This window comes from Xenopus laevis, chromosome 9_10S, assembly GCF_017654675.1.
Source record: "Xenopus laevis strain J_2021 chromosome 9_10S, Xenopus_laevis_v10.1, whole genome shotgun sequence".
Taxonomy (NCBI): Eukaryota; Metazoa; Chordata; class Amphibia; order Anura; family Pipidae; genus Xenopus; species Xenopus laevis.
In genome coordinates, this window is record NC_054388.1 from 48,827,271 (window position 1) to 48,853,981 (window position 26,711).

Sequence of the window (26,711 nt, forward strand, 5' to 3'; positions counted from 1 at the left end):
TCAACAAATTGTGGGCGACAAGAAGCACCATGGATCATTGACCTTAAAGGAGAAGTAAACACTTCTCCCTAACCACAAATCCCAGAATCGCCCGCTTCCCTGTAATTGAACAGAAAGGTAATTGGGATCACTTCCTTTTTCGGGATCACTGCAACACAAGCACTAAGTCAGCACGTTCCTTGCTTTAAGGGCACACATTCCTCCACCATGGACAGGAATTGAGGTATCCAGACCTGATGACCCCCAACCCCACTGTGTGGATCAGCCTTTCCACTTATGCTTTTTAGAAGCAGGTCCATTCTGTGATGCCTGTTTGTTGTGCTTGAGGAGAGGGATAGGGGCCTGGGCAGAAGCTCCATGATTAAAGAAAGGCGTTACTTCTATTTTAAAAGAGAAAATTTAAATTTAAAGGAACAGTTCAGTGTAAAGATAAAAACGGGGAAAATAGATAGGCTGTGCAAAATAATATAAATGTTTCTAATATGGGTAGTTAGCCAAAAGAATAATCTATAAAGGCTGGAGTGAGTGGATGTCTTTTTTAACAGAACAGAGTACCACGTCCTGCTTTTCAGCTCTCTTAGTTAGTCAGTGACTTGAAGGGGGGCCACATGGGACATAAATGGTAAGTGAGTTTGCAATTGAGCATGCAGCTCAGATTCAAAAGCAACAGGCCCATTTGCCCCCCCCCTCAAGTCACTTGTTAACTGCCTGGTAACCAATCAATGGAAACCAAAAAAGCTGTAAGTAGTGTTCTGGCTATTATGTTAGAGATCCAGTCACTCAAGTCTTTCTACGTTACATTTTTGACTAACTAACTATATTGAAAACATTTTTTATTTTACCCAGTTTTTATTTTTATACTGAACAATTCCTTTAATATACTTTTCATCATACTGAATAAAAACATTTCTAAATAGAATGAATTAAAAATTATGACCTGTTTTTAATAATGTAGGTACCTCTCTCTCTCTCCCCCTCTCAGCATCTGCTGTTCTTCATTCTTTCTTCATGCAGGCAGTGCTGGGCCAGGCAGGCTGGGGACCCTAGGCAAACCCGGTCGGCCAAGTTTCTCCCATCCCATTGTATTAGTGGTCACTCTCTAGAAATGTACAGAAATCCTGGAGGAATGAGTTATTTAAGTGAGCTTTAACATATCCGTTAGGAAAAGGAGTCCCCACTGAAAGATATATTGGATCTGTCAATCAAAATCTTACACCCGACGACTACATTAAGACAGAATGAAGAGAAACAGATGCTGAAAGAGGGCTAGTGGGAAGATTATTTCAGAAGCAGTACACAAGTTTTAATTGATTATATTTAGAAAGTTACTATTTTGAATTTTCAGTATGATGAAGCTTATATTAAATATTAATTTTTGTGATTGTTCCCCTTTTAAGGATGCAAGAAAATAAAAAACGATGGCTTAGTGGTTGAATCTAAGGATCAATATTTCAATCATTTGTACCCCTTTTTTCATTGTTTATGGGCTGCCTTGCAAGCTGACAAAATAACTATCCAATAATGCATTATAATCAGATGGTTGTCATTCTGTGGCCAAAGCAGTGCCCATTCAAACATAACATTCAGTGGTATGAGAGGAAAGGAGCTTAACTGGGTTACTTTGCCAATAAGAAGCTTGATAAATTTATACAGGTTTTGGCTGCAAATGCCCCATCCTTCCCAGGGAGGGGGGGGAGCTTGGTGGAGACCCTTCAGGAAGCAGAAGAGGCAAGGAATGGATTATGCATATTGTCATATCATATTGGCATCAGTGAAAGGGCAGTGAACCCCAAACACCCCACATTCAATACACAAACATTTGTCCCTTCCAGATGATAAACCTCCAACAAAAATGTCACTCCTTACCCTTGCTGGAAACCTTTAGATGCCACCAAAATAAGGATTACAGTACAGGAATAGGTTGCACACATGGAATTGCGGATAATCTGTCTTCCCGCAAAATCAGTATGGGAACACTCTATAAAACAGTGGTTTGGTTCCTCTTCAACTTTTCTTTAATTTCTCTGATTTGTACACTATTCCCTGCGAGAGCTTAGGGGAAGTCAGACCTGTTCTGCTAGCAGGAAACCAGTTCAGTCTCCAGGACCTGGAAGCCGGGAGACATTTAACAGTAAGCAGTGGGTGCAGCCATGATGGCCAGTGTTACAATTCATCCTTTTTCTTGCCAAGTTTAACCTGGTCTCTCTCACGTAGTGTTTTTATAAAACCAACAAATCCTGATTCCTGATGAGACAAAATGAACACAAGAAAATATAACTCGCACTGCTGTAATGTACCCCATACTGTAAATTATATAGTAAACAGTGTTCCCCCTACTGTAATATTAGAAGTCACTGAGAGGTCATGTGATCATATAAAGGCACAAGGCTGCAGGCTATTATGCAGGGAACTCTGAGTATCACTCATGTACTATAATGGATAATGTGAAGTCACTGAGGGGTTATGTGACCATATAAAGGCACAAAGCTGAAAGGTAACTGTAAGGAATCTCTATCACGCATACATTCTATCAAATAGTAACCAAACGTCAGTGGTGCCAGGAATTCTTGACACTACCACCCCAATGATGAGCACAGACTTACTGTTCGTTCCCCATTGTATTTCTCAGAGAATTTTCCATAGTTGTAGTAGTTGAAGGTAGGGAATCCTTCCACCCCCTCCTGCTTACACACCCCCTGGTTCTTCTCTTTTGTGCAGTCTACAGCGCCATATGCAATCTGCAAAATGAAATAAATGAATATATGTGTCAACAGGCTGCACTGCCGAAGTCACAGAGATGCTGGGCATAGCCCAATACTCAATATTCAGGAGATATTCTGTATCGTTCTCTTATAAAATGTATTTTACTGTTGATGTTATTTAGGTGAATCTATTGCAAAAATTAATATTTAGCATAAACTTCTTCTAGATGAAATAAGACACTTTCTAAATACAATCATTGAAATTTTGTGTGTGTGTGGGGGGGGGGGTGTTCTCACCGTATGTATTACAGATTACTTATACAAAATATCCGGCTCTAATGGAAATCCTGTATATGGGATATACAGAGTTGGCCAGCAAATGGGAGCTAATTTCCCATGAGAGCATCTAAGTTCTAAAAACTGCATTAAAGGAATTGTTCAGTATAAAAATAAAAACTGGGTAAATAGATAAGCTGTGCAAAATAAAAAAAATTTCAATATAGTTAGTTAGCCAAAAATGTAATGTATAAAGGCAGAAGTGACTTTATTTTCCGAAGGTGCCCAAAGTTTCCTTGTGAGGCAACTTCAGAAAACGAAGCACTCTGAGTGCCATCCTGCTGGAGAGTTACATTCTAGCCGGTGGGAAGGCAGGGGAGGCAGTTCGGGAAGATTAGTTGCCCCGAAGAAGAGTAGATTTGTCCCCGGGCAACTAATCTCCCCGTATCTGAACGTGTGTCTCTGCCCTAAAACCGGTGAGTTTGCTTTAGAAACACTACTATGGTTTATATAAACAAGCTGCTGTGTAGTCAGGGGGTCAGCCATTCAAGCACAGGATACACAGTAGATAGCAGGTAAGGTCTGAAGACTCCCATTGGATACTACAGTGCTTATCTGTTATCTGCTGTGTATCCTGTGCCTTTTCTCCTTTTACAGCCTTGAATGGCTGCCCCCATGGACACACAGCAGCTTGTTTATATAAACTAAAGTAGAGTTTCAGAAGCAAGCACACCAGTTGTACCAGTGTGACTCAACAATACGTTATATTTTCAGTCCTTTAAAACACACATTTTTTTGGGTCACTGTTCATATAATATCAACCGTAAGGTTGTCTTATTGGCCAAATAATGTGGGTGTTGGATTCAGCCAACAGGCAGAAGAAACTGCAGTTTAAGCATCAACGATTTCACCTACCTTTCTATCATCCTTAAAGGTATCAGCAGCTGTTGTGAAGTCTGGGACCGAACTCTTACAGTGGGGGCACCCTGTGAAGACAATAAAAGAAATGTCAGTAACTTGAACGGACAACAGAAGAAGCACCTATTCTATCATGCACAATCAATCAACAATGATTTCTACAATTATGGCGGGAAGCTGAGAATGTGGCTCTCCAGCTACTACTTATACTTCTTTTAACAAGACACCATACAATTTGTTCTACATATGGAAAAGGTGATCTGGGGAAGACTTAGAAAAACTTTACCCCACAAAGAAGCTGTGCCATTTTATGGAACCTGCTGCATTGTCGGTGGGAATTCCATTCCCTGCATGTCTATATATTATATTCTATACTAGAGTATTTCATGATTATATAACTAAATGTTTAAATTAGTTTGTCTGCTATGTCTTAAGTAGAGGGTGCCCATTTATTTTAAACAAAAGTAGGTCCCCTTTAGGTGTGGAAAGGGTTTCTCCTTTCATACAAAGTGTTAAGAGCTATAGACAAATGGAGAACATATCAAAAATATAGAAGGGAAGAGAAAAGGGAGCATGAAGGAGAGAGAAGAATGAAAAGGATGTAAGGGAGCAGGCAGAGAAATGGAGAGGAGAGCAGTAACATGGAAGGGGTAAAGCTGCATGTTACAGGGTTATCTGCTCACAACTCAATTAGTATGCCCATTTGTTACCCAGTCCAGGGTGAAACCTTTATTTTTGGTTGGTTAAATGGACTCTTGCCAGTCAACTGCAGACAGTGGGAAAGATTAATGAGACTAGCGCTCTGTGAGTCTATGATGCATAACAAAGCATTTCAATATGTCACCATGCAGCCTGCGCCACATGTAAAAAAGCCATATATACCGTATATACTCGAGTATAAACCGAGGTACCTAATTTGACCTCCAAAAACTGGGAAAGCTTATTGACTCAAGTATAAGCCGAGGGTGAGAAATGCAGCAGCTTCTGGTAAGTTTCAATCAAAAAATTGAGGGTTTCTGCTCCCATTGGAGGTGCCGGCGTCTCGTTTTTGGATGCCGGTGACCATTCTTGGACGCCGCCGAATATTCTTGGAGACTATTCTTGGACGCTGGCGACTATTCTTGGATGCCAGCGACTATTCTTAGGCGCGGCGACTATTCTTGGGCGCGGCGACTATTCTTGGGCGCCGGCGACTATTCTTGGGCGCCGGCGACTATTCTTGGGCGCCGGCGACTATTCTTGGGCGCCGGCGACTGTTTTTGCGCTTGACCCGAGTATAAGCCGAGGTAGAGTTTTTCAGCATATTTTGGGGGCTGAAAAACTCGGCTTATACTCGAGTATATACGGTACATTATAAAAAATAGGGATGCACCGAATCCAGGATTAGTTTCGGGATTCAGCAGGATTTGGATTCGGCTGAATCCTTGTGCCTAGGGTGAGTAGAGAAAGCATGTGACCTTTCCTCGCAAAACAAGTAAAAAATGTTTTCCCACTTTTTCCTTTCCCATACCTAATTTGCATATGCAAATTAGGGTTCGGATTCAGTTCCGTATTCGGCCTACTCTTTCACAAAGGATTTGGCCGAATCCCAAATAGTGGATTTGGCGCATTCCTAATAAAAATATAACCCGGCACAGCTCCTTCTCGCTTATTGTGGTTCTGGTCATACAGGCTGTTGGCCCAGATAAACACCACAATACAAAGCTACCCACACATGGCCACTCTTTTGTTATTAGTTTGTCAACCAATTGGTCAGTACTGTAAGACATTGATGTTCAACTTCTGTGGTACTGAGGGCCAGAAATTTTCTATGTTACATGGTGGAGGGCCGATAATGGAAGCCAGTGTTGACCACACCCCCTTTTAAACCACACCCATGTTTTGAACTTTTAAGACCATGTCCACATTAATGGTGGTAACACACCAAAAGAAACAAATGGTTGGTGCTCACTGCTGGGAAATTACTCATAGGTGAAAAATTGTAAGTCATACCCTTAAATATACCATAAAAATACCCGTTAATCCATATTTCAGCAACCCCTGAGCCAATCATGACATCCTACACCCTTCAAAGGGTACAATATATATGTATTGAAGCTCCTCCCCCTTCCTGTGGTTAATTCCATTGCAATTCAGTTTAGGAGTTGGAAAAACATGATTAAATAAAAGCCAACTGCAGCCTAGACATCGGTACCACGCGTGGGGAGGTGGTGGGGGCCGCAGGGTAATCTCAGCAGCCTGTTCCAGACGCCCCTGTACTTGTGATTTCTTTATGCTTTGTGGAGCAGCTGGTAATCTGCTTCTCATACAGCCTGCGGCAGATGTGCAGCCTCTGATCTTGATATTCCATTTGTTCTGTTATCTGCGGCCAAGTGCAGTTAACCCCGACATGAAGTTAACCATTTAGGAGGTGCCTTTTACCCGTGCCATGCAAATACATGTATCATTGATTCTGAGCACATTTATGCGCCCAGGAATTTTATACTGAGGATCAGGGACCCCTAATGGCAATTTGCATATAAAGAATAGAAACTCAAAAAAGCTCATAAATATTTTGTTATCAGCCACTGCCCTTCACTTGGAAAGGAAAGTGTTAATTGGACCCACATTGGCAGGGACCGAGTGCATTGAATGGTGCAGCAATTGTAGCAATTAGGGGAGTTGCTCAGGAAGGAAGAAAGAAAGAGCAAGTTTACAAAAGATTTGCAGCTCTGAAGTTGGATGTGGCACAGAGAGGGGGCAAGCATGGGGGTGTTGAATTTGTGAGCAAGGCTGGCAGCAGAAATGACAGGAGCTAGGAAAAAACAAAGAGAATGAGAAAAGACAGGATCTTGGCCTTAAAATTATGAACAGAATGTCTCAGGGTTCTTATTGGGGAGCACACAGAGAAGCATGTGGGGGCCAAGTGGCTGGCTCCTTTACAATAGAATATTCAGTTTCTCTGTGTCAGCAAATAACAGCTCTAAACCCCCAGCAGCAATGATACCCACATAGCCGGAACATCTGCAAATACTTGACCAGTTAAGAGGAAAGTGTTTCTCTGTACTTTGCTCTGTAATTAGGAACAGCCAGAACCACAGATAGGGGCCTTTATATAGTTATACACAACAGTAAATCGCAAGGGTCTTCATTCAATAGAAGCATGAAGTCGCTTTATAAAAGAACACGGAGCTCCATTGGGGCAGAGACATATGGGAATGTGATGTGGACATTAGATTGAAAGCTCACTGGGGCAGGGTCTGATGGGAATGTGACGTGGACCTTAAATTGTATGCTCCATTGGAGCAGAGCTAATGGAAATGATGGATAATCTATGGACGCTGCAGAATATGGTGGTGCTATATAAATATAGGATAAAAGATCTTTTGACTCACCCTTTACTGTCTTGCAGGCATATGGGCCTGACTCTGTTACATAATGGTGTTAAATCATGTGAATTATGGACTAATTAGGCAGGCAGCATGCCATCTCTAAGTGCCTCGGCAGTATTATGTAACCTATAGGCCACTGGACAATTTAGTGCCTAAAGAACGGAGTGATTGGGGTTTTAGTGCCAATAGGACTGCTCGGCTCCAAGAATCATTCTAAGCATTGTAGGGTTCAGGGAAATTATTGATGTACAATACAAAATAAGTGAGAAATATTTAGGTACTTCCTCTGAGGACTAAATAGATATTGACTGTAAGTAGGCTTTTTGGCTACTTTAATATGTCCCTTGAGAGGGCATTCCGGTCAAGTGGGCATGAAGATGAATGAGTACTAGCTGAAGCTTAAAGTTCCTAAGAACTGAGTGAAAGACAGAGTTGCTAAGAACCAGGTTTAGAAGAGTCCAGAGGACTTAGGTAAGGAGAATGTTTCTGAGGATTAGGTACAGAGACCTTTCCTGAGGGATAAGTGGAGAAAGACATCCAGAAAGGGAGTACTCACAAGGAGCATAGAACATGACCAGTGAATGCTTCTTCTTCTTCAGGGCTTCACGGAACTCTTCCCCCACAAGGTGGAGAACGCTGGAAGGTTTTTCATCCCAGGAAGGCTCTGGTGGGGGTGGTGCCTCTGGGCTGTGGAGAGAACAAACAAACATATTCAATTTCACATAATACAGAAAATGAACCGCAGCAGACCATGCCATGCACTATGGGAATCAGAGACTACCAAGACAAAGCTTCAGTGGTACATGTAGTTAGAACTAGCATAGTAAGAGACAGAGAGACAAGCTATCTTGAGCAAGTAAAAGTGTGTCCTACTGTAACAAGCTGAGAGTTGGTACCAAATGTGTCCTGCTGTAACAAGCTGAGAGTTGGTACCACGTACTTGTGCATCCACTCCACAATTTTTTGCTCCGTTCTCAGGTGAGGTACCGTATATTTTTCCTCACCGTTCTCAAAATACTTCACTGTGGGAAATCCAGTGACATGGAATCTCTCTGAAACGGCTCTGTGCACTGTAGCATCTACTGCCGCCAATACACCAACCCCCTAAGAGAGAGAAGAGAGTGCCAGATCATTGTACCGCTTATAATCAATGCTGCATTTTGCAGTTATACTTGTTCCATGCTGGGAGGCAGTACTGGGGAGCACTACAGGGAGGTGGGGAACTAAGAGTTTCATATTTCTGGTCCCCCAAGTGCAGTGGGGCCTCCTACATATGCCTCCCTGATAGCGAACTGTGAATTCTGTTGGCCAATTTCAGATATTTTGAAATCTCACAGCTGCCTTCTGGGATTCCCAGTAACCACAAACAACCATATCAATAGGCCCCTAAAGTTTTACACAGGGAGTAAAAGGTTTAACGAAACAGGCGCGTTCCTGTTAAAAAACTGCATGGTTGACATGATTTATGGGTGCAGATATATCAGCAAGTGCTGAGTTGGAAAGAGAATAAAGAAGCAGATAAAATGTTCCATTATTTTTCCAATAAACATGGATATTTATCTGTTTTGACTAAATATGACAAGTTTAATTAACCCTAATGGTAAACACTTCTTGCTACAATATACAAGGCACTCAGGCTATTCCTGTAATACTCCCAGCAGCCCGGAGTTGGCAGCGCCCATGAATTGCCAATCAGTTTGCACTCTGTCAGAACTCCTTAAGGATCCTCAAGAGGGGGGTGTCATTCTCTGTTTCATTAGCCCAGCCCCCCATGGAATATTATTATTCTAAGCCTCAGATTATTTAATAAATGTCTAATCCCTCGTAATGCTGAATTGTAACTAGTTATGTTGGTAACCAATGGCAGCGAGAGCTGTTCCCAGTGGAAGTGATAAGCAGGACAGTCATAGCAGGCACTCAACTCCCTGCAGCTCCATCAGACATGTTCATTAAACAAAGTGCAGCTCTCTGATACAAAAGTCCTGTTTGCATATGTACCCATCTGTCTTTCCCTTGGCCAGGCGGGAGTCTCACCCAATGTAATTAATAGAATCCCACCTAAATACAGAGCTTTGATTCTCTGTATGTTCTGTTCCAAGTCTGCTCTATTTCCCAAGGTTAAGCAGCTAGACGTAAAAGCTCCATCAGTGTCTGAGACCCACTCACTGCTCAAGTTACAGGCTCCCTGCCCCTGTAAGCTGCCATCAGATGGCTATAGCCCCACCCACTGCTTGAATTAGACTACCTGCTCCACCCATAACTTCTAGTCCCACCACTGCTTCAGTTACAGGCTCCCTGTCCCCCCCCCCCCCGTTCCGGTAACAAAAGTGTTCTACTCCCACCAACTAGGGTTGCCACCTGGCCGGTATTTTACCGGCCTGGCAGGTAAAAATGAGGGCTGTTCCCAATGTTATTAGGAAAAAAAGATAAATATATAGGAAGGCCGGTATTTTTTCCCAGAAAAGGTGTCAACCCTACCACCAACTAATGAATTAATGGCTAGAGTTAACGGCAGAAAGCACCCTAGAGGGTGTGTTAGGGACACAGGAGTTCTAGGGTAATGAAATTCGTGTTCTTACACTTTCAGCGTGCAGTTTCTCTGCGGCCTTCTCATAGTCGGGTTTCATATTCTTACAGTGGCCGCACCCTGTGAAAAGAAAGATAAAAAGAGTGAGAATATAGATGGGGGTGCCACGAAGATGGGACAGCAAGGATATTAATTGGTTCATTACCATTTCCAGTACAAGAGCAGTAGGTGGCTTAGTTACCCTTAGTTGTCAGTGGCCCAACATGAGGGCACATAGAAGTTATCTGTTCAGTAAGCATAAAGAGCAAGCATAATTGCTAGAGACATGTCTGAGTGCAAGTGACAGGTGCCTGTAGGTCACACCATGCTCTCTGTGGCAATTACCTGAACCTGTCACTTCCCCTTACAGAGAGATCTCTCCCTAAAGCTCCTTCCAATCAGTCTGGTGGGGAGGGGGGGGTAGCCATATGTCAGAGAAACCATAGATCTTATTGGGCCCCCCTTCTGATTAGAACAAGAGATGCTTTATGCAATAGTGAATTCATGTAAAATGTCTCTTATCTGCAGCACTGGCTGTGCACTTCTACTGCAGCCCTAAAAGAAACACTGGCCTTTGGCTGATAATGGTGAGTCCTGGTACTGCAATTGATTATCTATAAACTTGTGTTTGGTCATTTCTGTTGAAAGCAGCATTGTCTGTCTCTTGCTATTCACTGCGCTGGAATTTCTGACTACTGACACCATATAATTGAGGCCAGTCCATTAGCTGACCTATGAAGAAGGGTCAGAAGAGAAGATACTGTAGTTAATAGTAGTGGTGACAAATACTGTTCATCAGGTACATACAGAGGTAGTTACATTGGTGCAGATAAAACCAGGATTATTATAGGTATCCATAAATCTGTAACACGACTGTGTGCCAACAACCAACCCAACACAGAGCACTCACATGGAGCATAGAACATGACAAGCACAGAGGGGTGTTCTGTCACAAACTGGTCGAAATCTGCATCTGTCAGGTGGTAAACTGCGTTGTCCTGCTCCGCCCATGCCACCTCAGGGGCCTCTGGGATTGGGGGTTGAGGACTGAAATTAGAGAACAATGATAAAGCTTAGTATCCTATCCTTAGTCTCTGTATATGAGAACAATGGCATTATTATCCACTGGTAAATTTATTTATATGTTAAAGGATAACTATACATTTAACTGCAATACTTTGAGTACCTACCGGTTATGAGAAAGCAAAATACCTGCAATAGTACAGTAAGGGGGTGGGTCAATTGGCTTTTTGGGAGACAAGGTGTACAGGCACATATGATAGAGCTGGCTGGAATACAGACTCTAAATACACAGGAAACACTCAGACTCCCTTTGTCAGTCTGTGGCATCACTAGGGGTGAGAGGCAGCTATGGGAAATGCTAGCAATTCCTCATGTGCAGAGAAAACCTAAGTATGAACCTCTCCCTGAGCAGACACTCCAGTGACCAATGAAAAGAACTGGCCAGATCAAGGAGCGCTTGGGCTCTTATACTCATTTCTAAGTGAGACTGCAAAGATTGGGTTTCGGAAGGCTGAAGCACTAGTACAGTGTATTGTTACCTAATGCTGGGCTTCAAAATAAATGATATGGGGTGGGGGTAGCAGGCGCTGGTTTAGAGGCAATACTATACACCAGACACATGGTAGAAGATTTTTCCAAGTGCACAATAACCTAAACCATGAGACACGACTCTTCAGCATTGGAGCTGTTTAGAAGAATAAAAAGCACTTTGTATGAGCGTATAAAATACAATTTGTTTTAGGCAAGGGATTAGCAGAGACTTATCCACCCCTCTAGCCAGATGGGGGATTAAAGGGGTGTTGTGTACAGAAAACAGTGGGATCATTTTCACCCTCCCCTGAGCAGAGCAGTCTGCTGTAGAGGGCATGGAGTCTAGGGAGCTCCAAGAAGGTATTAACTCCCTGTGGCACATCACCAGGGCACTGCTGTAATCCTAATCATTGCACTGTAATATGCGGGAATTAACCCAGCCCTGAGTACCAATGTAATAAGTGCCCAAGCATCTCAGTCTGGTGGTATCTCCCCAGTGTTTGTCTGAACCAATCATATGTCGCAAAGGTCCATACCCAACAGAAGGCTGCCAGCTCAACAGTAACTGCAATATAGTGAGTATAGTAAAGCATAAAAGGTGTCAGAGGAAGGGGTTGTACATTTTGGGTAGTATGTACTATAAGGTAAGCTGCTGTCAGAAAAGAGCCTAAATATGGCATAGTGTATGTATACAAAAACACAGCAGTTGCCCGGGACTCACTTTTTCAGCCAATCGGCGATGTCATTAGCAGATGCTCCGTACTTCTCAAAGTTAAACATATACTTCCCTTTCCTGATAGAATAAAACAAAAATGTTATTGTATTTCTGACAAACGGAAAAATAGCAACACAGCAGTGCAGTATCTGGGGGAAGAACACAATCATGGGGAATTTTGAATATATATTTTTCCCCCAAAATGGATGTCTTCCCCCTAACATTTATGGAGTAACAAGTGAAGTGTCACAATGTAGCGCTATAAACTCTGACATTAGAAAAGTGCAGAATCACAGTGCCAGCCTGTCAGCCCCTATATCCCTGGGATTGGACTTGAAAAGCTCAGTCATGGAGACAGTGTCTGTATGGCTGCTCCACCAGGATATATCATTGTTAGTGGGTCAGATGTATAACTGCTCTGTGTCCCTGTGGAGCCACTACAAACTGAAATGAAAGATGCTGTCCTCAACAAAAGTGAAGTTCAGCTTTTTGCTACAGATCCCCATTTGTATTACCCTCATTTCCCTATCATTTTATTCATGGGCTTATGCATCACATTGCTGTGAGCTGTAATCCAGAAACAGTGGGGGACCAAGGTTAGGAAAAAGTTTTTTCAAACGTAACCAAATTACATTTCTTCTGCATTAATAAGTTTAATGTTCAACGTTGTTTCCAGGCACAGATATAAAGTGTTATTATGTTTTAATGAGAAAGTCTAGTCCAGTTTATTCCAAGAATGGTAATGACTACAGGCTCATACACTTTTTTCATAAAAAAAAAAAAAAAATAATAACATGAGCTGAAATGCCTCAACTATCAAATCATTTAGAGATGATGTGGTGAAACTATCACAGTGACAGAAATGCCTGTATTTTGGGGTTCCCCAGAATTGCTGAGACTTACTCGAAATAAAGTACGGTTGGGTAACCCTTCACATTGTACTCTTCCTTCAGCCGGTCGAACTCCGGGGGGTGAATATTCATCCCTGCAAGCACCTGTCAAAAAATATCAGCAAGTAGCTATATTAAGTGCGGAGACCCCCTGGGGATAATGGGCTTTTAGGGCCTTTCTTTGCCCCTCCATCAGACAGGTTCAGAGTTTACTAACTGTCAGAAGATCTGTAATCACCTTTAATTCTGCTTATACACCAATAAAAAGCTGCGCCAAGAGCACAATCTTGGTAAAATCACTTTAAATGTTTTAAAGGCTGAACAGTTAAATGAAGGCAAAGGTTACAATTTGTTACGTGGTTATTGTTTAGTATGTTATAAACTTATTTGATGTCCTGTGATGAAAAGACGAATTGCTCGAAATGCATCAATCTGAAATAATGCTTTTGATGCTGTTTGCGGTGAATACTTTGCACTAATAAATGCTTGAAATGAACTACCTTGCATATTATAGAGAGCAGATAGGCCCATTTAGATTCAGAAAAAATGGTTAATGGAGCACCAGAATGTATACTGAAAAACACAGTTCTTATTTACCTTTTAAATACAATCACAAAAGTGGATGGAACCAACATTAACCATTTTTTTCTGCATTGAATGTATGTGTCAGGTGGGCGTGTGATCCAACCTGTGGCACGGAGTGAGCCGCGTATATGCTGGTGATTTTTGATATGGTGATATGCTAGTGATTTTCTAGGCCATTTGTATTGTGACAAAACAGGGACTTCCTTCTTAACACAATCATAAAAATATTATTTATATTCTGTTATGAAACGTGTCTGTTCTGCTATTATAATTAGACCGAGTGGGTGGGTGTTTGTGCACAAACACATATTACTGTATTGAAACAAGTGTTATTCTTTGCTGTTACTGGTCTCCTGTTCCCCCTGAAATAACTCTGGGGCAAATTACTTCCTTAGTGGGCGACACACAGAAACTGCTTTATGGAAAAGGTCAGACTGCTAATAGAGTCCTGTCATATTGTCTTAGACTACAGTACTACAGACAAGAATAAAGGGCAAATGTAAAGCTAAACTTCACTTAGATAAGAATGATGGGAGTTGTAGTGCATCTACGTACAGGTTCATTTGTCCTTTAATTAGTATATGGTTATACAGCTGGATCTGTACATGCCCCACACCTTATTAGTGATCCTTTTAGATCTCTGGTTTTGATATCCTTCCTACCCACATCTGTAGAAAGCAACATAAAAGCTTCCATAAAAGGAAATTTATAGCATCAGAGAGACCCATTTGAACGGTTTCCAACGGCATTCACATTCCTGCTGTATAAAACAGATAACATTTCTCATCTCCTTAAATAACTCACATAAGAGCCCTTCAGATTGGTGGCAGCCTGCTGGTACGATGGCATCAGTCGCTTGCAAACACCACACCCTGCGAGGAGAAATGGGGAGGGGTGAAGGAAGGGCAATAGCATGGAGTGGAGGAGAAAAAAAAGAGAGACAATGAGCAGTGACCCAAGAGAAAAAAAATTACAAGAATAAACAAACAGCACGTCAGGTTTGTTAAGTAAAACATCAATAAATTGTCTGCAACCAGTATAATGCTTCCACATGGAACACTTGGGGGCAGTGGATGGCATGATAAATGGGGTATTAATATAATGAAGCTCTTTTTACAGCCACAGCTCTGGGAGCCGAACGGGGCTGTCTGTATCAGGTCTTTGTTGTTAATTTAGGCAGTTTTATTAAAGTCAGTTTAATGCATACATTGTATGACAATTGCTTATAAGGGTGGTGGCAAATCTTCGCTACTGAGGGCGACTAATCTCCCCATGTGCCACCACCCTAACAGTATCACCAAGGACAATTGTCACATACGAAGAAAGAAGGAACAAAAGAAGTTCACCAACAATGATTACAGTTAATGACAGAGGGATACAGTAACACCAAAAAATTAAAATGTCCTAAAGTAATAAAAATATAATGTCCTGTTGCCCTGTGCTGGTAAAACTGCTGTGTTTGCTTCAGAAACTCTAGTATTGCTTATATAATCAAGATGATGTATAACCATGGGGGCAGTCTTTCAAGCACCGGATACACAGTAGATAACGGATTCCTTCTGAATCCCATTGTATACTACAAAGCTTATCTATTATATGCCATGTGTCCTTTTATCCTTTTTTTTTAGCTTTGAATGGCTACTCCCATAACTATATTGCAGCTTGTTTATATAATTTGTAGTAAAGTTACTGAAGCAAACACACCAGTTTTACCAGTAGATTATATTTTCATCACTTTCATTTTTTATTTTTCACACTGTCAATCAATTAGAGAGTATTAGGCAACTTGAATAGCTTGTTTGCTATTCTGTTTAGTTGGGCTCCTTTTGATCTGAGAATATTATAACCATTGATGTGCAGGTAAGTGAAATGTTTGTATTGAGTAAAGTCTATCAAAAGAGGCCCCTGGCCATACATAGCCGCACCGTTTAACATAGGATTATGACCTTGTCGGGCTACACTGGGGAAGCAAAAGTTTTTCCACAAGTTTGATGGGGTATGCCAGTATATTGCAAAACCTGTACAGTTTTTTTTACCAGACTAATCGCATAAGGAATATATAGTGAATGAAGTACCCCCTAGTGTAAAATATAAGGATATTATAAGTCACCGAGGGTCCCATAACCATATAAAAGCATAAGGCCGAAGGCGGAGTGCTTTTATACAGGTCATGGAACTCCGAGGTTACTTCTAATATCCTCATATTTTCCAACAAGGGGTACTTTTTTTATTATAATACACAAGTTTTAGTGAGTCATGTGACAAAAATTACATCACTACTCACCGTTAATAACTGATGACATCACTAGTCACTGTTTATAAGGATATAATTTACAAGATATTCATGCCTTTTGTGTATTATAAACGAATCATACACAAATGCTTGAGGTTTCTTATAAATAACCGTTTGAGAGGGGTGTTGTTACCACCTATGATAATTTTATGTAGTTGATATAATATTTGGTTTCTCTCTTCTTCCACCCAAGAAGCCAGGTGATGGAATAGCAAGATACCATAAGACTATATTGAGGAAAGCAACCCCTCCCTGAACTTAACCTCTAGTCAAGGATATTAAACTCAAATGGGGACAGGAACTGGCCCAGATCAACTGTCTAAAGGTTGTATCTAATTTAGTGAAGAATGCTTTCTTTATTAACAGGAAAGATTGTAAAAGAACATACAGTATGTCTATTTAGGAAGAAGTCATCCTTACTAGCTGTATTCTGGCCATCAAACTTAGCAATATAACCTCCCAAGTTTTCATCTTGGCAACAACAGCTGCTGAGAGTGGAAGAACATTTAACAGTAACAGGAACAGTAACACCAAAAATTAAAGTGTTTTAATTGGTAAACCTGGCTTGTTTTCTTCAGAAACTCTACTATAGTTTATATAAACAAGCTGCTGTGTAGCCATGGGACAGCCATTCAAGCACAGGGTACACAGTTGAGAACAGATAAGACTACAGAGTTTAGTTGTTATATGTTGTGTATCCTGTGAAATTTCAATTTTTTTCAGGATTAAATGGCTGCCCTCTTGGCTACACAGCAGCTTGTTTATATAAACTATAGTAGAGTATCTAAAGCAAACACCCCAGTTATACCAGTGCAGCACAACAGCACATTGTGTGTTAAGTTATAAAATGTGGATATAGGCAATTAGACCACCGCTTCCAGGTAAGTATATCGATCTACAACTGGAAATGAAAGATTCAGGCGTTCAGCAAATAGGTGGAGTGTCTACAATTAAAATCACTGATTTGGCTGAACTTGTTACCAGTCCTGAGAGTTGAGTCTAGTAGTCGTCATCTAGTAAAATCTAGTAGTCCTGTCTACCAAGCATTGTGGGGGAGGACCTTGGTCACCCAAATATATTAGGGTGTCATCTGCATACAATTGTATGCGTTTCTCCCTGACCCCTCCCCTTTAAACACCATCCCACTAACCCAGAGAGTTGCTTGGGCAAATGGCTCTATGGTAAGCGCAAATAAAAGCAGGGATATGGGACACTCCTGCCTTGTGCCCCGTTTAAATGAGAATTGTTTGGTACCATTGGTTATTATGGAGGACTTTGATGAGTAAAAATTGAAATAGATGGGGCTGACGTTCAACTGTATCAACCACTTTAGCTATATCTAAAGCCAGCAGTGCTCTCTGCCCATAGCTTTTGTGCTTAGTAGCTAAATATAGATAGAGACGTCATATTCAGGACCATAGCCTTACCTGGCATAGCATCACACTCAACAACTGCATCAGGTCTTTAGTACAGTACAAGATGCCCTTAAACTTACAGCTGTTCCCTGTTTGGGGTTTCTAACTCATTCTATGGCTTTCAGCTCCCCCAATATCGTTGCACCTCTGAACGCTCAACGACTCATAACAGCGATGTCCCACAGACCCCAACTGAATGACAGAATTCCTCTAAGTACATAAAATCCTAACCCCAATATCCTGCACATCCCACATGAATGACCAAACAAAAGTGAAGGAACTCACATGGCGCGTAAAACATCATTAGCAGTGGGCGATCTTCCTTCTTCAGAAGCTTCCGTAATTCCTGTAATAACAAATCATCTTAGAATAATAAATAGATTATACATAGAGATTAATGTAACTGGGTGGGATAGAAATCTAACCGAACAAAGATCTAAGGTTTCAAGGGCTCTTAGGGGTTGCTGGAAATGGCAGTTCAGAAAGAGCAGCATCAATCTGGGTTGGATATCTCTGGAGGACGCTCACTACCATTCCATCCAGATAATGTTCTGCAAGTCTAGTCTAATTCAGATAAAGTTTAATACACAAATGACTTACCTTCTCATTATCAATATGTACAACATCTTTTGCTTCAGGATTCTCTTCCCACAATGGGGCCCCTTCTGGATCTCTCAAGAAAGCCACGAGTGACTAAATTGTGGCACAAAAAGAAAGTGAGATTGAAATTAGGAGGAGTGGCCAGTTATTGACATTATATAAGTGAAGCTGAACTACAGCTCTGTTTCTAAAACTGATTATGTTTGAATATGCTGGGAGTTGCAGTCCAGCAACAACTGGGACACAAATTTAAGAAGCATTGTTCCAATGGATCATATGCCATAATAACAAGATGAGTCCCAACCCAACCCTCCACAACATCAGAACTTGAATAAGCTCCGATCCACCCACCCTCCATCTTGCAGGGTACCCACCTGTATATGTGCCCTCAGTTAGTTTGCATGAACCTGATAATTACCTTATATGTGTTTGGCCTGTTATATTCTGTATGGAAGGTTCCATCCCTACAAACAGAGATCAAATGAGAATATATACGGATTGTCAATTAGATTGCAATTGAAGATAAGGGGAGGGCTGAATGGGCCGTCCCTGTGTACACTGCCACAAAAGTGGGAAATTTGACAGCCCAACCCTGACTGGGCACGGATCTGACATGGGACAAGTTGGCTCCATCTGACTATTGATAATTACAGCAGCGCTTGAAAGTTTGTCCTTTAAAATTTTCTATATTGTTATGAATGTGACGTAAAACATCATCTGCATCTTAAACAAGTTCTAAAAGAAGATGAAGAAAACCTAGTTAAAAAAATGAAAGAAAAAACATTATATTTGGTTATTATCCAATAACATTTCTGCGTGTGGCAAAATGAAGTGAACCGCTACTTACTCACTTTTGCTCAGTATTTAGTGAGATCGCCTTCTGCAACAATAACTAACTAAAAGCTTGCAGTAACTATTGATCAGTCCTACACATCGACTTGGATAACATTTAGCCCATTCCTCCATACAGAACAGCTTCAGCTCCTGAATATTGGTGGGATTCCTCACATAAACTGCTCGTTCTCTGTCTTTCCACAACATTTCAGATTAAGTTCAGGACTTTATCTCGGCCATTACAGAACATTCACTTTATTCTTCTTTAAAGTTGAATTGGCTAGAACTGCCATATTTTATGTACTGAACCAGCCTAAAGGTTCAGCATCTCTACAGTAGTAATGGTTCAGGCCTTCAAGTTGTCACAGGAGTTTCCCATGTTGGATTTTGTGCCAATCCTTGCTGGGTCCCAGTTCATTAAATAAAACAGGGTCTCCCACTCACAACTGATTAAGAAAAAGAGGTGCTTTCACCTTAAAATTATATGATAATCCTAAGTAGTCACTTACTTTTGCCACATGCACAAATGTTATAGGATCATGACCAAATATAATAATTTTTGTTTCGTTAGTTCAACTAGGTTTTCTTCAAAAAATCAGATGATGTTTTAGGTCACAATCATATAAAATATAGAAGATTTTAAAGGGTTCACAAACTTTCAAACACCACTGTATAACAGAAACATATTTAAAGAGAAATTTCATCTTAGAATAAACTTTGTAGGGATATAAATATACCAGTTTATGACTCTAGAGATAACAAAGCATTAGCCGGACTGCACTAGGGCTAGTCTAACAATGGGGCAAGTGGGTGCTATTCCGCAGCTAGACACCTGGGAAGAGGTAAATCTGCTGTCAAAGTGTGTGCTTTTTGAGATCGCTAATAGTCATGGGGTCAGTCACTCACTTGTAATGAAGCAGCTCCAGCCCGTTGGGCTTCTTGCTGGGATCCACCTTCACCTTCTTGCACAGCTTTCTGCTTTCTCCATCACTATAAGGAGATCACACAGGATTACAGAGACACAGGCACACCAAACAGACCGATGTAAGCAAAGCAACCAGAGCAATACAGAGGACAGAGACACTACACTGCACAGCTATAAAATTAGGAAATACATTTCTTAGAATGAAGCTCACCCCGCCCCCCCCCCCCATTATCTGTAGTAGGGGAGCCCTTGAATAATATTGCTGGTATTATCACTGGGTTTGCATGGTCACTTACCCACAGTCGATCCATGATAAAGTTGCCCTTCCTTTAACATCCTGAGCAATGTTGGACAGGAGTTTGAGCTGCTGTTCTGCCACTGAGGCTACAAATGTAAATCAGATTGAAATCCCATTAGATGATGCTCTGTGTCCCACCTCAGCCCTCTGTGGCCCAGCTATCAATCTCCCATAATCACCAGCTCTTTATAAATACAGTTCTAGACACTTTTTGAGTCACTCTTCAAATTCACTCTTCCCTACCATGTTGCACTAATGATTGCTGACACACTCAGGCTGCTGATGCACCAACTTGAGTCACACCTGGTAGTACTGAAATATAAAGTTGGAAAAGAAACTACCAATTCTCACTTTCAGTCTGTTTATGTTTCAGAACAGAAAATAATGAATTTCGGGGGAAAACACCAGCACCTGTGCCTCACATACAGCAAGCCCCATGTCTTCTCATCCTAAGCCTATTTATTCCCTTGCTAGGAGTAATTACTCATTGCCAACACCCCAAAACCTATTCATGTCCCCCAAATCTCTGTAAAGGTGATGTGTTAGGAGCTGCAAGCTCTTCTGCTGTTCCTAGAATATTAACACATTCAGAAAATACTTGAAGTATAATTAGAAACTGACGACCCTCAAATCCATCACAATTAAACAGAGGAAGGGGACAGTTCCCTCCACTAAAACGCCAGACCCTGTTTCCCCACTCACCTGACTTTGAGTATAAAACCAAAACATTGTTCCTTGTACGCAAAAGCTTCTTGAAGTCTTTATGGTCACTGATTCTTTCAATAAGAGGAGAAACCTTGATGGATAAAAAGCTGGACGGGCAGATGATCTGAAAGGGAGGAATGAAAAGACGTTCAGGTGATGGATACTGGTAGTGTAGTATTCCTTCATGTACTGTCACCCTATTGCCATACCATCACCCTCCTATCTGCAACACCATACATTCTATCACTCTTCCTAGAAAAAAGTCAGGGAGGTTAGCCATTACTTGCATTACTTATGTGTGCAAAGACTAAAGATTAATTTTAGGGTAAACGTCCCCTTTATTTTAAATCATTGTCTTTGCCTGAAAGAAACAAAATCACAATGCAACACTGAGCTGATTAGGGAGGAAAAGAGAAAACTCAGGGGATGAGCAATCAGTGATCCGCTTCCCTCTAGGGGTGCAGTGGGAATAAAGTCAGCTGCTGATTGGCTAGATTGGTCCAGTGGGTGCTCCATTAAAACTGCATCTGGTGCTTACAGTAAAGCCCACAGTGAGACTAATTCCTGTGTCATGAAAAGCTGTACTCCATATAGCTACATCCAGAGTATCCCAGCCTACAGGTACTGCAGCTGTACCTACATGGCACACACTGAGGGAAAATCCAATCTGAGTAACACATTTAGGATTAAAAAAAAACTATTTATTGGAAATTACAAGACTGTCGCTCCATGCGGAGAATCTGACGCTTGCATGGAAACTCTGAATGTCTAAACAAAGACAATAACTTGGGCCCCACTGAGTAGGAAAAAAGAACAACTGAATAGTGGGATCTTATATGCCATTGTTAAAGGGGAACTCCATCCACACAGTTTATTTTAAAGAAAATACAACTACTAGCAACCCCCCAATATGCATTCATTCCTCATTCACACTGGGTTTAACTCCTGGAACAAGGTAGCCAAAATCAGCAAATTAAGGGTTATACCACACAGGAATGTTGACACACATGTCTGAAAAAATTTCACAAATGTTTCTGTGCTTTGTTGTGCACACAAGGAGCATGAATTTTCACCCTAAGGGGAACCGCTGCATGGCTTAATGATTTTGGGAAATAGTTTCCATTAATATTACAGTTCAACCCCAGGGGCCACATGTTACCCAGGAACTCTGGCCTAATCCTGATGCACCAGTTTGTTCAGCTCCGAGCGGTAAGCGTCACACATCCTGTTTCAAGTTAAACCCCCAAAGCAATATTTGCTCTCCCACCCGTTTGCATAGAGTTAGTCACAGTGGAAAGGTTAAAGGAAATGCAAAGTCAAATAAAAAAATCCTGCATAATGAAAGAAAAAGTAAATTTAAGAGACATCCTAATGTCCATTAATTATGAATGGTCTATGACTAAAACAAAGTAGCAGCAACCTGCACCCCTATGATCCTCCTTCTTTATAGCTCTGAGTCCAACTGGAGGCCAGCTGAATGCTTCTACATTGTTTCAAAGGTCTGATTAGTCAGGGCCAACAAGATACAGCGTTCAGTTGCAATTATATAAGGATCAACTGCTTAGTCCCATCTGCAATCTGCAACAAACCGCATAATATGTAAATGAAGGAGTACTACCCCTTTAAAGAGAACTAGAGACATAGGGCTAATGTTGAGACCAATGACATGAGGGCAGGATACTTCCAATAAAAGGCAGGGATAGCAGGAGTATATAAAATTGCATTTTGGTGCAGAAGAGAATTTGCAGTGGGTCATTGCCTTTCAAGGGTGCTGGGAGTTGCAGGTAAAGGGTCTGGGAGTTAATTGAAAGCTCTCAGCACGATAAGAGGAGCAAGGAGTTGGGGTGACATTTCTAAGGGACTGAATAGGAACAGACTGTTAGTGTCTTCTTCATGTATGAGAAATGAAATCAGCTCTTACTGTGCATGCAAATCATTGGCTAATTCCACCAACCCTGACGCTGTTTACACGGTGACCAATGAAATAAAGCCACAAAGACTTTCCCAACATGTGTGTAGCCACAGTTTCATTTACTGTGTACAGTAGCTCTGTTCCCCCTACACATTCAGCCACTGTAACCACTAATGCAACTGGTCAGTTTGTCACACTAGAACCCACACTATCCATGCCAGCTGAAAAAATGAGGGGGGGGGGTCCTTGACAGCCTCATTTACCAACATCCCCTATTTACACTAGGCTGAGCTCCGCCTTTTGCAGGACTACAACTCCCAGAATGCCTTACCGAATAACCAGGGTAAAGGCTTACATCTGTGTAATTTACGTCACAAGTCCTGACTTTCCACCTATCACTCTCCAGGTGTCTGTTGTATTTTTAGCAGGAGACACTTTTTAGCCAATGGCCACCTCTGGGGTTTAAATTGGCACTCAAACTTGTATTTCCACAGACCAGCAATTAAAGTGTTAAGAGAAATCACTGGAAAGCACAGTAAGATTTATGGCTGCTGATATTTCTAGAGAGAAGCTGCAGGCAGCAGGCTGACAAGGGAGGGGGCAGCAGAGGAGCTGGGTAATATCCCAGTGCATTACTGGGCCTAACCCAGATTTATGGCAATAAACCTCCCAGAGAATGAACAGGGATGGATAAAGTGTTGGGGGGAGGGGGCAAGTTCTTGTTGCTCTGCCTCTGATTAACCCCCTCCCCATGGGTGTAGTTTTGCAACACTGCAGATCTGACAGAATGTCATAGGCCTAAAAGTAGTCTGAGCCTCTAATGGCCATATCCCTTTAATGTGATTATATCCCCATCTCATCACTATCGAGCAGTGCTATCCAACTTCTGTGGCACCAAGGATTTTTTTACAGGCCTACGTCATGGAGGGGCAATAATGGAAGCCAGTGTTGGCTATGCCCCCATTTAAAGGAGGATTCAACACTGTAATAAAAAAGGGTTTTTTTTATTACAGGGTTGAATTTTCCTTTAAACCACATCCATGTTATCTCAAGAACTTTTTAAGACCATGTCCCCATTAATGGTGGTAACGCACCAAAAAAACAAAACAATTGGTTGGTGCCCCCCCACCCACCTCCAGAAGCAGTTTTCTGTGCGCTTTCTCATCAGCGCGAGCATCCGGTGGGCCCCAAGGGAGGTCTGGGACCAGGCGTGATCGCTCCTCCTACACCCCTAGTAGTTACGTCCCTGGAACAAACCCTACCAGGCTCGATTTCCACAGAGTAGAGTATGGCAAGCAGAGTATGGCACACAGGGAGCATAGGGCAGATATGGCACACACAGGGAGCATAGGGAAGGCAGAGTATAGCACACACAGGTAGCATAAGGCAGGCAGAGTATGGCATACACAGGAAGCATAGGGCAGATATGGGAAACATAGGGAGCATAGGGCAGATATGGCACACACAGGGAGCATAGGGCAGGCAGAGTATGGCGCACACACAGAGGGCATAGGGCAGACAGAATATGGCACACACAGGGAGCATAGGGAAGGCAGAGTATGGCACACACAGGGAGCATAGGGAAGACAGAATATAGCAAGAGACGGGGAAACCTATCAGGACTCTAAGATAGACAGTTCATACTGTGCTACATACAGTGACACAATGCTCGAGCCCCTCCAGCAGTTTAATGTGTGAACAGGTGAACAATGTGGGTCTGATGTGTGAACAGTACAGGGTTTTAGAGGTGTTACAGGTGCGAACAATGCAGGAGCTTGATGTCTGAAATTGAGGAGTAAATAATGCAGGGGCCAGTTAATCTCAGTTTTGATACCTTTTAAATTTTACACAAAGAAAGGAATCACAGCAGGCGGACTTTCATGTGGGGGGCCACGAGCTGCCAGTTGGACAGCCCTGCTATGCAGCATCAGACCAAACTTATCCAATAAATATAATCGATTAAAGCAGACAAAGGATTTCAGAAGTTTCTGGGAGTTGCAGTCTAACAACAGGTTGGCCATATCATATAATTTCCTTATGCTGTGATCAGTGGGGGGGGGGGCTGGAGATTGGTTGGTTATTAATATCGAGGGGTGGGCAATAGAGATTAGACTTCATACACACAGTTGCCTGGTAACACTGGACAGGAAACAGGATTTCCTTCCTACAGGCGACACCACTGGCTCAAAACTCATCTCTAGCAGCCGCAAGCTCTTTGGGCAGAGCGGTTTAAAGATCAATTTTGGGGCATTAAGTGTAACACTAAACCCATGTGTTTGTGAAGATGCTCATTCATCCAGGTCATGGTATATCTGTAGAAATAAGTCAAATCAACTGGAGAAAGCCAGTAGGATGAATGGTGAAACGTCTACAAGGAAAAAAACACAGCAAGTCCAGTTGATTTGACTTATTTCTACACATAAACCCAAGTGCATTGTAAGCCAATAAGGATATACACAGTCTAAAGAGCAACAGCCATTCAACGGGAAGCTGCAAACGGCAACTGTATGGTTGCTGGGTGCACAAACGCTAGCAACCAAGCAGCAGTCTGAGTGTCAGGTTTATATAGGAAACAAAAGAAACCAGAAATTATTAATTAAAATATGATAGACCCCAAGCCCCCCAATCCCAAATGCACACAGTTTTTGGTTGCTAGGGGTACTATCACTAGCACTCAAAAAGCAAAATGACAGTTACTGCAACTCTGCACTCACAGGTACACATGGCCAACCTATGAATGCACCGACCAACAAAGAACCAACTCACCTATCCAACTGATCAAACAGGAATGGAAACATTCAACTTTCCCCTTGATTCTGGTGGACTGAAAATCTTTCCAGCCACAGAACCAGCATGGAAACCAACCAATGAAATGAACCCCTGTGCCCACAGCCAAAGAGCCATGACTGGCACAAGGTGTGTTGAAGAAGAGAGCTGCCAATTGATTTCAGCCTTCCCTTGATAGGGAGTAATGCTAAAAGGAGGTGATGACTGTGTGTACAGATCAAGCATAACACAAAGGGCCACACTCAGTGGGTAAAAATCAGTGACGGCCACAGTTACCCAACAGGGGGCGGGTATAACTATAGCACAAGGGGCACTAACAGAATCATGCAAAATGTTGGGGCCACAATTTATAACAATAAGAGAAGCTTCTGAGCCCTGAAAGGAGACACATGGCACCCCAATAAGTCTATGGGGCAGAAACATGGGGCCCCAGGTACAGTCTGACAGGAGTGGGTACGTTTGGTTAAGAGGTTACGTTGTTTGCAGCAGGGACACGTTGTTGGACTGGGCAGGGGTACATTTCAGAGCAAATATAAGTGGGATAGACTTGAAAAAGATGACAGATGACTTACTGTTGAAAAAGGAGCCCAGATGATATAAAAAGTAGAAAATCTTTATTAGGACATATTGAAACCTAACGAGTTTCATGCAAAGGATAAGAATTTACTCATAGGCTCAGCCCATTCTTGGAGCTTCTAATTTTTATATAATCTGGGCTCCTTTTTCAACTAGCAGGAAGTCTATCCCGCTGTTTTTTTTTGCTTGATTACATTAAATTACATTAAATGGGGGCCTGCCTGGGATTAGACAACTGTGAATGACTTTGGTTTAATGGAATAAGAGTTTTTTGGAATATACATTGATTTTTGGCCAATGCTCCAGAAGGAGTAGAGACATACACCCCTGCTAATCAGTTTAAATTGGGATAGTCTGTATGTCCTGCTCAGTTGGGTTGAAGGTATGGGGGGCAAAACTAGTATAGTAAGGGGTGGATAGCTTAGGGTAGATAGCTTACTTTATAGGGTGGAGCCCAATACTGTGTATAAGGAGATGGAGAGGGAACCTGGGGCAGCTCAAGGGGCACCGGGTAGCAGAATGTAAGTTGGAAAGGGTAAGTAAACAGAGGTGGCAAAGGTATTATGACACGTCCTGGCTATACAAGTTGCAGGAAGTTTGGGATACCCTCGTCCCTGGGCCCCTATATACTCACCAGCAGCAACAGCGAAAGCAGCATCTTCCTTCCCCAGAAGCGCCCGGCAGGAACCATCTCTTCGGCTGCCACGTCTGTCTGCGCCTGCGCACTGGGACCCATCGTGCGGCTTGCTGGGAAATGTAGTCTTCTTAGCTCGCGCCGGAACTTCTAAC

At 42.0% G+C, this 26,711-nt stretch overlaps 1 protein-coding gene across 1 annotated transcript; it reads right to left on the bottom strand.

Annotated features, from left to right (window-relative positions):
• pdia5.S (protein disulfide isomerase family A member 5 S homeolog) lies at positions 1 to 26,711 on the bottom strand. Its single transcript, XM_018238663.2, has 17 exons — positions 26,557 to 26,711; positions 20,645 to 20,771; positions 19,941 to 20,028; positions 19,626 to 19,709; positions 18,304 to 18,349; positions 17,886 to 17,978; positions 17,571 to 17,631; positions 14,382 to 14,449; positions 13,006 to 13,097; positions 12,109 to 12,180; positions 10,744 to 10,880; positions 9,847 to 9,914; positions 8,208 to 8,371; positions 7,824 to 7,954; positions 3,894 to 3,964; positions 2,604 to 2,738; positions 1 to 2,244 (listed from the first exon to the last, which is right to left on the bottom strand). The coding sequence occupies exons 1-17, from the start codon at positions 26,656 to 26,658 to the stop codon at positions 2,164 to 2,166; spliced, it is 1,620 nt and encodes a 539-aa protein (XP_018094152.1). The 5' UTR covers positions 26,659 to 26,711; the 3' UTR covers positions 1 to 2,163.

What these genes read in the sequence shown, in the direction of transcription:
- pdia5.S (XM_018238663.2), bottom strand. Translation starts at nt 26,658, where the DNA reads ATGGGTCCCAGTGCGCAGGCGCAGACAGACGTGGCAGCCGAAGAGATG. An exon ending in TTATCATGGATCGACTGTGG is followed by an intron (nt 19,710 to 19,940) that starts GTAAGTGACCAT and finishes ATCTCCTTATAG; the next exon opens with TGATGGAGAAAGCAGAAAGC. An exon ending in ATCGCCGATTGGCTGAAAAA is followed by an intron (nt 10,881 to 12,108) that starts GTGAGTCCCGGG and finishes CTCTAATTTCAG; the next exon opens with TCCTCAACCCCCAATCCCAG.